This window comes from Oncorhynchus mykiss, chromosome 30 (genome assembly GCF_013265735.2).
Source record: "Oncorhynchus mykiss isolate Arlee chromosome 30, USDA_OmykA_1.1, whole genome shotgun sequence".
NCBI lineage: Eukaryota > Metazoa > Chordata > Actinopteri > Salmoniformes > Salmonidae > Oncorhynchus > Oncorhynchus mykiss.
In genome coordinates this window covers 11,183,873-11,196,195 of record NC_050570.1, presented here as the reverse complement: position 1 = coordinate 11,196,195, position 12,323 = coordinate 11,183,873, and the positions used below count along the sequence as shown (strand labels likewise).

General features: G+C 40.9%; 1 protein-coding gene across 1 annotated transcript; it reads left to right on the top strand.

The window, feature by feature from the left end:
- The first annotated feature begins 32 nt into the window (after positions 1 to 32).
- LOC110522735 (myb-like protein X) lies at positions 33 to 7,570 on the top strand. The gene is made up of 13 exons (XM_036968574.1): positions 33 to 111; positions 208 to 258; positions 364 to 435; positions 1,373 to 1,696; positions 1,875 to 1,925; positions 2,145 to 2,531; positions 2,676 to 2,945; positions 3,199 to 3,252; positions 3,869 to 3,940; positions 4,084 to 4,494; positions 6,173 to 6,207; positions 6,915 to 6,986; positions 7,248 to 7,570. Exons 1-12 carry the CDS (start codon positions 33 to 35, stop codon positions 6,942 to 6,944), a joined length of 1,836 nt encoding a protein of 611 aa, XP_036824469.1. The 3' UTR covers positions 6,945 to 6,986; positions 7,248 to 7,570.
- The last annotated feature ends 4,753 nt before the right edge of the window (positions 7,571 to 12,323 follow it).

The following is a 12,323-nucleotide window of genomic DNA, read 5'->3' as shown; positions in this document are numbered from 1 at the left end:
TCACCCACATTTTCACACACCATTTTATTCAAATGTCAGATTACTCCATCTCTATTGCTGAGGAGGTTAAGATTCAGGACCCTGAAAAGAATCAACCAGCAAAGCTCAAAGGTAAAAAGGGGATAGACAGAGAATAAAGTGTGATATGTGAGGGTAGTTTCAACACTTTCACTTACACTGTCTGTATACCACCTCCCTCTCCTCCAGATTCCTCCATCTTCTTGGCTGGTGCTGAGGTCAAACAGACCCAGTGCAAAGGTCATCTTAGTTTACAGTTCTTTTGTACATTGAAAGTGTTATACAACTGCACCCCCCTCCCCCACTGTTGGTATTAATATCCTTAATGTTCTTATTTCTTCATAGATGTCTCCTTGGTTGCTGCAGCTGAGTCAAAGACTCTGAAACCTCAGGAGGAGCAGCCAGCAAAGTGTAAAGGTAAAGACCAAAGCCCGGTTTTCCGATAGCGATGGAACTGAAGCTTACTAGTGTTTAAGTGATGCAGCTTTCTTATAACGGCCGAAGATGTCACATGCGTTTCAACAAAACACCACGCAGAGAGAACGTTCACTAAGTGCATTGTTGGAGAAGGTGTCGATATTGATTGAAAGAAAGGCAGGGCTGCTCTTTGATCAGATTTCTCCATTCAAATCTTACCTTAACATTAGAATTATTCCACAGTACTGATGACGGATCAGCTCCCAGAACGCTATTACTACCTCAAGGCTGCAAAATATTGAGGCGGCTTTTTCTGATGCTTACCCTATAAAAATGCACTAAATCACAGATTCATTTAGCACATGGAGTTAAACATCATGAAATATATATTGAGGCAAAAATGACAGACCGTAAAGTCTACAAATAGAAGTCAATTGACTGAAGATTAAATATATTTTAATATGATTGAAATACAGGCCTGTGTAGCCTACTGAACTTTGCTTGTTGAATTGCCAAGACATTGACAACTGTTTATTTGTAGTCAACTTCATGCCGAAGTTATCGTTAGTCACAGAGAGACAGATAAACGTCTTGTTTCTATGTTTAGGGGAGATCTTCTGCATAGAAGGTGATGCGGAAGGGCAAAAAAAGCATTTAACAAAGCACTTAGCTGAACTACGAGTGGTCTGAGGCAGCATTTTCAACTGCAACTTGACTAATTATGGTTTTGGGAAACAGCTCTGAGATTTAACAATGCTCCTATGAAGGTTCTAATGATTAACATATCCTTATGATGCTTTTGGGAAACTGGGACCTGGATTATAACATATTGATACAATGTTGAATGCTGAGATAGTTTATTAGTATGTTCAAGGCGCTTCTCTTATTTCTGTTTTTCTGTGTGTATTAATGTCCATTCTCTCTCTTTTCTTATCAGATTTGTCTGTGTTTGCTGCAGCCGGAGGAAAGACTCAGGACTCAGCAAATGTCAAAGGTGAAAAGGACCTGGACATTAATGTAGACTGGCCAGAGACTGACTACAGTTGCAGTGACGATGAGTTCATGAGTGAAGAGATATACCCAACGGATGAAGAGAAAGATCTTCCACAACTCCAGACAGATGGGAATACTAATGAGATTGGTGGAGAAACGACAGATAGTGTTGCTTTTCAAAGACACAGAATAAACTCAGAGAAGGATGAGAAAGATGGAGATGAAAAGAAAGAGGTCATTCAGGAGAACCAGAGAACAACGTACAAAGGTAAACAAAGATGGAGAGATATAGAGAGGATTCTAAAAAAATAAAGGTGATATGTAGAACAATAACTGTGTTGGAAGTTCAGAATGTAAGGTGGTCTGAAACACCCTCACTGAAACCCTCACTTGAAGCCCTCACTTACATGTATATATTTTCTCTCTCCTACTTCCCCCGTTCCCAGATTTATCCATACTTTCAGCTGGTGCTCAGGTCACACATTCACAGTGCAAAGGTAAGAATGAGTTTGGGTGATTGAGGGCATACATGTATTTCTCAACTGCAGAATATTTTCAAAGTGCAAATATTACAAGGCCCTTATTTGGAGTTGCAGTGTATATGGATCCAGCGATGAGTGCTGAGTGTGTTTGAAACCATGTTCAAGTCATTATGGCTTTGTGTTCTCATTGCGTGAAAGTCCCTTTAATGACACTCCTTTTCCTCCTCGTGTTAGATCTCTCTGGGTTTGTTGCAGCAAGGGATAAGGTCAAGGGTGAAAACGACCGGGACATAGACTGGTTAGAGAGTGACAACAGTGAGATTGAGGAAGTAATAGAAAGTGACAGTGAAGTAAAGGAAATTCACCAAATGGAAGAAAAGAAAGAGAAGGATGAAGAACAGACAGATGACCTCCAAAGTAAGAGAAAGACAGAGAAGAGTGACGAGGAAACCACAGATAGCAGTGATGACAAGAGTGAGAAAACAAACATCAAGAAAGACAAAGAGATGCGTCATGAAGACATTACAGACCACACCCTTGAGAAAACAGATTTCTCCATCTTAGCTGAGGAGGAGGTTAAGACTCAGGACCCTCGCGCGGACCAGCCAGCAAAGTGCAAAGGTTAAAAGACACCATTTATTTACGTCTGAATTGAAGCACATTTTTAAAATGATGTGTGCTGAGCTAGTTTGAAAGCATGTTCAAGGTGTTATGTCTGTCTAGTAATGTACTTTCTCTCTCTTCTCTTGTCTGTGTTTGCTGCAGCTGGAGGACAGACTCAGAACACTCAGACAGACCAGGCAGCAAAGGTCAAAGGTGAACAGGACCTGGACATTGACTGGTCAGAGAGTGACTATGACAGTGAGGGAACAATGGATAGTGACAATGAGTTCATAGGTAAAGACGAATGGACAAAGTGGAGCGTGGACATTGAGGAAAAGAAAGTGTGTACACAAGTCCAACATGATGCAAATACAGCTGAGAGAGACATCATAAACCAAGAGAAGAAAAAGGACGAGCCAGCAAAATGCAAAGGTGAGAGAGAGAGAGAGAGAGAGAGAGAGAGAGAGAGAGAGAGAGAGAGAGAGAGAGAGAGAGAGAGAGAGAGAGAGAGAGACAGAGAGAGAGAGAGAGAGAGAGAGAGAGAGAGAGAGAGAGAGAGAGAGAGAGAGAGAGAGAGAGAGAGAGACCACTAGATGATAAGGAGAAGTTCAGATTGTGAAGTGAGCATGAATTCCCTCAGTATGTTTATCAATCTTTCCTCTTGCCCACCTCTCTCCCCCGAAAGATTTATCCATCTTTTCAGCTGGTGCTCAGACTCAGCAGACCCAGCAGTGCAAAGGTAAGAAAGAGGATGGGTGCAGCATTATGAATTGTTGTGTCACATAAGACCCACTACCCACAAACTGGTTGAATCACCCTTCTTTCCACAAAAAAAGTATCTATTTTCTGACATTGAATCAATATGGAAAACTACTTGGATTTGCAAAACATCATCAATGTAAAGGAATTTCAGGATGTTTTTTTCCACACAACTTTTCATCTAAATCCAATTATATGGTTTACATTTTGTTTATTTCACATTAGTTGTCAACTGAATCAAATATAAATTAAAACTAGACGTTAAACTGACGTCTGTGTCCAGTGGATAATATATATTTTGATTTTCTTGTCATCTTAGTTTACAGTTATTTTGTACACTGAAACCATTACGTCTATGGTAGTCACACATTCATATTTGGATTGCAGCCTACTACATGAATATATTGATATGTTGGACCATTGATATTCAAACTGTCCTACAACTTGTCTAGTAAACTACATTGAGTTTAGTTCATTTGAAAGCATGTTCAGTATGAAATCATCGTCAACACTGTACATCTTTTAGTTTTTAAGGTATTATTATCAAACACACTCCTTTAGATATTAACACCAGTAATTTGACTTTATCTTGTCAGATGTCTCCATGGTTACTGCAACTGAGTCAAAGACTCTGAAACCTCAGGAGGACCAGCCAGCAGTGTGCAAAGGTGAAAAAGTCTAGAATTACCATAATGATGCAATGATGAGTGCTTAGCTAGCTTGAAAGCTGTGTCTCTTTGTTGTATCTGTTATATATCTGTTATATCTGTCTATATCTGTTCCTCTTTTCTCTTGTCTGTGTTTGCCGCAGCTGGAGGAAAGACTCAGACAGACCAGGCAACAAAGGTCAAAGGTGAACAGGACCTGGACATCGACACAGACTGGTCAGAGAGTGACTATGATAGTGATGATGAATTCATAACTGAAGAAGTATGGCAAAAGTGGAAAGAGGACAATGAGAAGAAAAGACAAAACAAAGATTACACAGTTACACCATTACCGAATACAGATAGGATTGATGGAGAGGTCTCAAGAGAAAAGATTGGAAAGATAAACCAAGAGCAGAGGGCTGTAGCAGAGGGAAAGACTCAGAACCGTCAGACATATCAGCCAGTAAAGGTCAAAGGTGAAAATGACCTGACAAGTGGGGGAATGAACCAAGAGAAGACAGAGATAGAGGTCCTTCAGAGGTCTCGTCAGGAACAGCCAGCTAAGTGTAAAGGTCAGGAGGGTTGGAGGACCATGCTATAACCAGTAGAGCTGTCTTTTTACATTTAACATTTACATTTTAGTCATAGATCAGATGATCTTATTCAGAGCGACTATACTGTCCCCCCCGTGGGAATCGAAAACACAACCCTGGTGTTGCAAGCACCATGAAATACCAACTGAGACACACTAGGCTCTAAATAACAGAGATTATGTTTATTTCCAATCCCCTCTGTCTGTCTGTCTGTCTGTCTGTCTGTCTGTCTGTCTGTCTGTCTGTCTGTCTGTCTGTCTCTCTGTCTCTCTGTCTCTCTGTCTCTCTGTCTCTCTGTCTCTCTTTCTCTCTTTCTCTCTGTCTCTCTGTCTCTCTTTCTCAGGCATGGCCAAGGCCCCTCCGGTTCAGCAGGCCAAAGTGAGTAATAAAAGTGAGATTGTCCAAAAGAAAGATGGGAATGACAAAGTGACAGAGCCAAAGACAGATGCAGAGCTCATTATGGAAAAATATGAGAGGATGGTGGAAGAGGGGAGACGGGGGCCTGGTCAGAAGGATAGGAGAGATGAAGACATGGACAAAGAGTCTAAAGAAGAGCAGCGCAGGCTGAGGAATGAGAAGGCCCTTCAGGACCACCTGGACAGTGTAGAGAATCAGGAAGGGACAAGCAAACACACCAGACAACCACAGTGTATAGGTAGGACCAGGCAAAGTGACAGGGGACTCGAACAGAAAACATTTCATTCTCTGTGGTTTAATAGCGAAGAGCACCATTTCTCTCTCCCAAAAGTTATGGTGGTGCGTAAAACCCGTAAATTAAAATAAGTAAAAATAAATACATTTGAACTGCATCAGATGTTTCGGCTTTGCAGCCTTCTTCAGGGTGGTTTAGCATCACATTGTACTCAGACGACGCCATCTTAATCCTCATGGGGAGGCTAATAAAACTATTACATTTAAGTAACATCAGTGTATCTCACTAAGGTAGTGAGTTATGTGTGACTGCAGTTTATTAACACAGTACTCCTCTAGTGCATTGAAACAGCTTATAGGCCTGAACTATACTTTTATTGCTGTGTGTTGTTGTCCTATCAAATCTCCATTCATGTATATTCCTTTTTGTCCTTAGATTACTCTATTTTCACTGCATCAGGGCTAAAGAGCAAGGACCCGTATGATCAACAGCCAGTGAAATGCAAAGGTAAAACATGAAGGGGGATAGAGAGGGACAGACTTTTCCCAAAGTATTTGATGGCACAGTGAGGTGTCGGTAAAAAGGATGACAGACAGACAGACAGACAGACAGACAGACAGACAGACAGACAGACAGACAGACAGACAGACAGACAGACAGACAGACAGACAGACAGACAGACACAGACAGAGCACACAAGCACACTATAGTCTCTGGTACTCAATTGGAATAGAACTGTTTGATGTTTACTCAAGTCTATTTTAGGAAACATGGCTGATGTTTGTTTTGGATCATTTTCTTTCTTTCTATATATCTCTCACTCTGTCTCTATCTCTCTCTTTCTCTCTCTTAAACGCGTACGCACGCACACACACGTGTTCACTGTTTTCCTCTATCTATCTCTGTCTCTCTGTCTCTCTGTCTGTCTGTCTGTCTGTCTTTCTGTCTGTCTGTCTGTCTCTCTGTCTCTCTGTCTCTCTGTCTCTCTGTCTCTCTGTCTCTCAGGCATGGCCAAGGTCCCCCCGGTTCAGCAGGCCAAAGTGAGTAATAAAAGTGAGATTGTCCAAAAGAAAGATGGGAATGACAAAGTGACAGAGCCAAAGACAGATGCAGAGCTCATTATGGAAAAATATGAGAGGATGGTGGAAGAGGGGAGACGGGGGCCTGGTCAGAAGGATAGGAGAGATAAAGACATGGCCAAAGAGTCTAAAGAAGAGCAGCGCAGGCTGAGGAATGAGAAGGCCCTTCAGGATCACCTGGACAGTGTAGAGAATCAGGAAGGGACAAGCAAACAGACCAGACAACCACAGTGTATAGGTAGGACCAGGCAAAGTGACAGGGGACTCGAACAGAAAACATTTCATTCTCTGTGGTTTAATAGCGAAGAGCACCATTGCTCTCTCCCAAAAGTTAGGTTGGTGCGTAAATCCCATAAATTAAAATAAGTAAAATTAAATACATTTGAACTGCATCAGGGATGGCGTACACAGCCTTCTTCAGGGTGGTTTAGCATCACATTGTACTCAGACGACGCCATCTTAATCCTCATGGGAAGGCTAATAAAACTACTACATTTAAGTAACAGCATTGTATCTCACTAAGGTACTGAGTTATGTGTGACTGCAGTTTATTAACACAGTACTCCTCTAGTGCATTGAAACAGCTTATAGGCCTTAACTAAACTTTTATTGCTGTATGTTGTTGTCCTATCAAATCTCCATTCATGTATATTCCTTTCTGTCCTTAGATTACTCTATTTTCACTGCATCAGGGCTAAAGAGCAAGGACCCGTATGATCAACAGCCAGTAAAATGCAAAGGTAAAACAGACAGACAGACAGACAGACAGACAGACAGACAGACAGACAGACAGACAGACAGACAGACAGACAGACAGACAGACAGACAGACAGACAGACAGACAGACAGACTATAGGGTCTGGTACTCAATTGGAATAGAACTGTTTGATGTTTACTCAAGTCTATTTTAGGATACATGGCTGATGTTTGTTTTGGATCATTCTCTCTCTCTCTCTCTCTCTCTCTCTCTCTCTCTCTCTCTCTCTCTCTCTCTCTCTCAGAAGTCTCTATATTTGCAGCTGGGAAAAATCGTTTGGCTAAAGTCTTGAAACCCCTTGTGCGCAAAAAAATGAAGTCAGAATGCATAGGTAAGAGAGGAGAATGTTACAACTGATAAGTGAAGTTTGTTTGACACAGTATTACATGATTCTAACAGTGATACTTTTTGTTGGGTCTTTTTTCAGTTCCTGACGTTTTCCTTGCTAAGAAGTGACCTCTGCAATTTGAAAAATATTTTCTGAAATTCATTTTCATTCTTTCCCTTGTTTTCTATATACATTTTTAAATTCTTCAAGCATTATAAAATAATAAAATCATTTTATCATCAATGGTTTGTGTGTGCACATTGTTTTTAAGGGTCATGTCAAGACCAATTCTGTGTTCTGTGTTTTGCTAGAGTGAAACAGTATGGATACTAGCCCAGATTCCTAACCTCCAGGGTTTGCAAAGTCTTTCAAAACATTCACCAGCCTTAGATTCTCCAATATTTTTTTTGTCACATTAGACTTGAAAGATATGCTAACAGAATTGAGCGTGCCAGAGAAAATGGTCTCTAATGTACCCACAGTTTTGTACTCAATGCATTCTTTCTCTCTTTAGGATTGTCACAGATGGTTGTGGCCATAGAGCTCGCCAGTTTGTAGTCGTAAAAACTGGAAATTAAACCTTGTGGTACAGATAGGGGTCTACCTGTGCCTGAGCACCGTAGTTTAAATATCAACAGTACTGCCCCAGCAGCATACCAATTGATTAACACTTGATGACACTTGATTTACATCATCATCAATTCTCGGTCTGGTTGGACTACACGCAGCAGAGAGAGGCAGAAAGACATAGAGAGGAGTGGTTGCATCTCCGACCCTCCGACCCATGTCCACCCCTTCTTCAGTCGGGAGTTGCACGTGTGTGTCAGGGCAGCAGCAACACAGGTAGTCTACACTCTAGCAAACCATCATCTACTAACATATCTCATAGTGAGAGAACCACATCAGACTCATCCTTTCATCTCATAGTGAGAGAACCACACCAGACTCATCCTTTCATATCATAGTGAGAGAACCACACCAGACTCATCCTTTCATATCATAGTGAGAGAACCACACCAGACTCATCCTTTCATCTCATAGTGAGAGAACCACACCAGACTCATCCTTTCATCTCATAGTGAGAGAACCACACCAGACTCATCCTTTCATCTCATAGTGAGAGAACCACACCAGACTCATCCTTTCATCTCATAGTGAGAGAACCACACCAGACTCATCCTTTCATCTCATAGTGACAGAACCACACCAGACTCATCCTTTTTTCTAGCCTTCATTAAAAAAGTGTCCAGATCAGACAGTGTGGAAATTCAAGATGTGGCTTCACCTCCTAAAATACACTTATAGTCCCTACCTCCCATCCTCTCTCTCTCTCTCTCTCTCTCTGCATGCTGGGAGTGTTTGGTGCATGCTGGGAATTGTTTGAGTGAAGGAGTGCGTGTGTTGTGGAGAGTTAGATATTCACAACTTTCTTTTGGTTTGCTATTTCTTGGTGGCATTTTTTTGGTTTTCTTCTGTGCATGATTATGGTTATTATTTTTGTTGTGGTAGAATTAAGTATTTTGTTTTCCGTATTGAAATGACCCTGATTTTGGCGCGGATGGCAGCCCGAATGGGGATGCTGTCCCTGTCACTTCGGCACGGCTTTAGGTGTGTTACTGAAGCTACTGTCACCGTTGAGTTTCTGGTCGCCGTAGGAGAGAAGGTAGGCTATGAGAATGTTGCTTATGCATCCCGGATGAATAAAATGGTGGTGGTATTTCTTAAAGAAGAGTGTCTGGTTGATCGTATGGTTGAGCATGGCGTACTTCTTAAAGAAGAGTGTCTTGTAGATCGTATGGTTGAGCATGGTGTACTTCTTAAAGAAGAGTGTCTTGTAGATCGTATGGTTGAGCATGGCGTACTTCTTAAAGAAGAGTGTCTTGTTGATCGGAAGGTTGAGCATGGCATACTTCTTAAAGAAGAGTGTCTTGTTGATCGGATGGTTGAGCATGGTGTACTTCTTAAAGAAGAGTGTCTTGTTGATCGGATGGTTGAGCATGGTGTACTTCTTAAAGAAGAGTGTCTTGTTGATCGGATGGTTGAGCATGGTGTACTTCTTAAAGAAGAGTGTCTTGTAGATCGTATGGTTGAGCATGGTGTACTTCTTAAAGAAGAGTGTCTTGTTGATCGTATGGTTGAGCATGGTGTACTTCTTAAAGAAGTGTCTTGTTGATCGGATGGTTGAGCATGGTGTACTTCTTAAAGAAGAGTGTATTGTTGATCAGATGGTTGAGCATGGTGTACTTCTTAAAGAAGAGTGTCTTGTAGATCGTATGGTTGAGCATGGTGTACTTCTTAAAGAAGAGTGTCTTGTAGATCGTATGGTTGAGCATGGTGTACTTCTTAAACACTTGATTGACGTATATATCATAGAAGAGTGTAATTGTTTTTAGGCCAGCTGTTTTTAGTCAATATGTTTGTGTTTTTAATGTAAATTGTTTGTTGTACTGTATGTGTGTTTATAGTTCTGTTTAATATTGTGTATGTAAGTTGTTTTGTCTGAAACGTTGTTCCCCCTGCTGTTATTGGACCAGGTCTCTCTTGGAAAATAGATGTTATCTCAATGAGAAAAACCTGTGTAAATAAAGGTAAAATAAATCTAAATCTGTTTAAATCTGTTGTCAGGGGATGAGGTAGTTTTACATAGAAGATAGGCTCTTCTCTTATTAAGTAACTTGATTAGGCATAATCAAATCCCACTAATTCACAATAAGACACACAGGAAGCTATGATTATCAATTTCAGTTAAATACATTGGAAATGCAGTTGATCATTCACAATGTCCATCTGTATAAAATGCAGTAGATCATTCACAATGTCCATCTGTATAAAATGCAGTAGATCATTCACAATGTCCATCTGTATAAAATGCAGTTGATCATTCACAATGTCCATCTGTATAAAATGCTGTTGATCATTCACAATGTCCATCTGTATAAAATGCTGTTGATCATTCACAATGTCCATCTGTATAAAATGCAGTTGATGATTCACAATGTCCATCTGTATAAAATGCTGTTGATCATTCACAATGTCCATCTGTATAAAATGCAGTTGATCATTCACAATGTCCATCTGTATAAAATGCTGTTGATCATTCACAATGTCCATCTGTATAAAATGCTGTTGATCATTCACAATGTCCATCTGTAAAAAAATGCAGTTGATCATTCACAATGTCCATCTGTATAAAATGCAGTTGATCATACACAATGTCCATCTGTATAAAATGCTGTTGATCATTCACAATGTCCATCTGTATAAAATGCTGTTGATCATTCACAATGTCCATCTGTATAAAATGCAGTTGATCATTCACAATGTCCATCTGTATAAAATGCTGTTGATCATTCACAATGTCCATCTGTATAAAATGCAGTTGATCATTCACAATGTCCATCTGTATAAAATGCTGTTGGAAGAGATTTGTCTTACCCATGTCCTTGTGACTGGACTTGATTAACTTCCAGCTTACTGAGACGGTCAGAAGGAAACAAAGGTTAGGGAACTTTAATACACCTGAGAGAAAATGGACACCTGCATTAAAATAATGTTCCCTAACCTAATAAAGTGGAGGGACCAGAGCATTTGAAAGGTTGTGACATGGACCTGAAGGTAATAGAATGAGCAGCTTTTTTCACCACGCTGCCTCTGGAAAAAGATGACCTGTCAAGCAAGACTGTAGAGTCAGTCAATGTAGGGTAATTTCACCGGAGAGAATTCAAGACCCCAGGCCCTGCTGGTGGCAGGGTTCTGTGGTCAGATGTTCTCAGGAATTGGAAATTGAATTGAGCCTCCGCTATAAAGAAATGCTCCATGTGCAAAATTACCAGCAGTGTTCTGAAAAACACAAGCTATATTTGGGTCATATCTGATAAATGTATTAAAGTAGGCAATGTGCCAAATCCATTTGAGATTGACTTGCTCATTTAGAATCAGTACCAAGAGCAATTAAGATGGAGATCACTTTATTGGTCAATTACACACAAGGTCCAACTGAAATTTGACTTCCGCTATTAACCTAAGCCCTCCGAAATACTAACACTGAGTATACAAAACATTAAGAACACCTGCTATTTCCATGACATAGACTGACCAGGTGAAAGCTATGATCCGTTATTGATGTCATTTCAATCAGTCTAAATGAAGGGGAGGAGACAGGTTAATGAAGGATTGTTAGGCCTTGAGACAACTGAGACATGGATTGTGTATGTGTGCCATTCAGAGGGTGAATGGGCAAGACCAAAGATTTAAGTGCCTTTGAACGGGGTATGGTAGTAGGTGCCAAGCAGGTGCCCCCGATTTGTGTCAAGAACTGCAACCCTGCCGTGTTTTTCACATTCAACAGTTACCTGTGTGTATCAAGGATGGTCCACCACTCAAAGGACATCCAGCCAACTTGACACAACTGTGGGAAGCATTGGAGTCAACATTGGCCAGCATCCCTGTGGAACACGTTCAACACCTTGTACAGTCCATGCCCTGACAATTTGAGACTGTTGTGAGGACAAAAGGGGGTTGCAACTCAATATTAGAAAGGTGTTCTTAATTGTTGGTATACTCAGTGTACATACACAGGTTTAGGAGAGGTGCAGGAGGCTGCCACACTGGGCGCTGCTGTTGTGGGGGATTAAGTGCCTTGCTCAAGAGCACAACAGCAGGATATGGTATCTAGGATTTCACACCAGCAACCCTCCGGTTACTAGCTCACTTCTTTGCGTCTCACTTCTTTGACCAGGGATTCGAACTGGTAACCCTCCAGTTGCTGGCTCACCTCTTTTACCGCTAGGCTACTAGCTGAAGCTTACACAAAAATGGGGGAATCAGTAAGACTGTACTATTGGAAAGGATGTATCAGTTTAAATCACCACAAACACAAATGTATTTTGGGCCACAAATGAAAGCAATTTATTAGTGTAAAATATATTTCAAAAAGCAAGTCTATTAACTTAGTGGGAGGAATGACCTCGATTCAGGGCTTTACCAAGTCGA

What these genes read in the sequence shown, in the direction of transcription:
- LOC110522735 (XM_036968574.1), top strand. Translation starts at nt 33, where the DNA reads ATGTCAGATTACTCCATCTCTATTGCTGAGGAGGTTAAGATTCAGGAC. An exon ending in CACACATTCACAGTGCAAAG is followed by an intron (nt 1,926 to 2,144) that starts GTAAGAATGAGT and finishes TCCTCGTGTTAG; the next exon opens with ATCTCTCTGGGTTTGTTGCA. An exon ending in CCAGCCAGCAGTGTGCAAAG is followed by an intron (nt 3,941 to 4,083) that starts GTGAAAAAGTCT and finishes TGTTTGCCGCAG; the next exon opens with CTGGAGGAAAGACTCAGACA.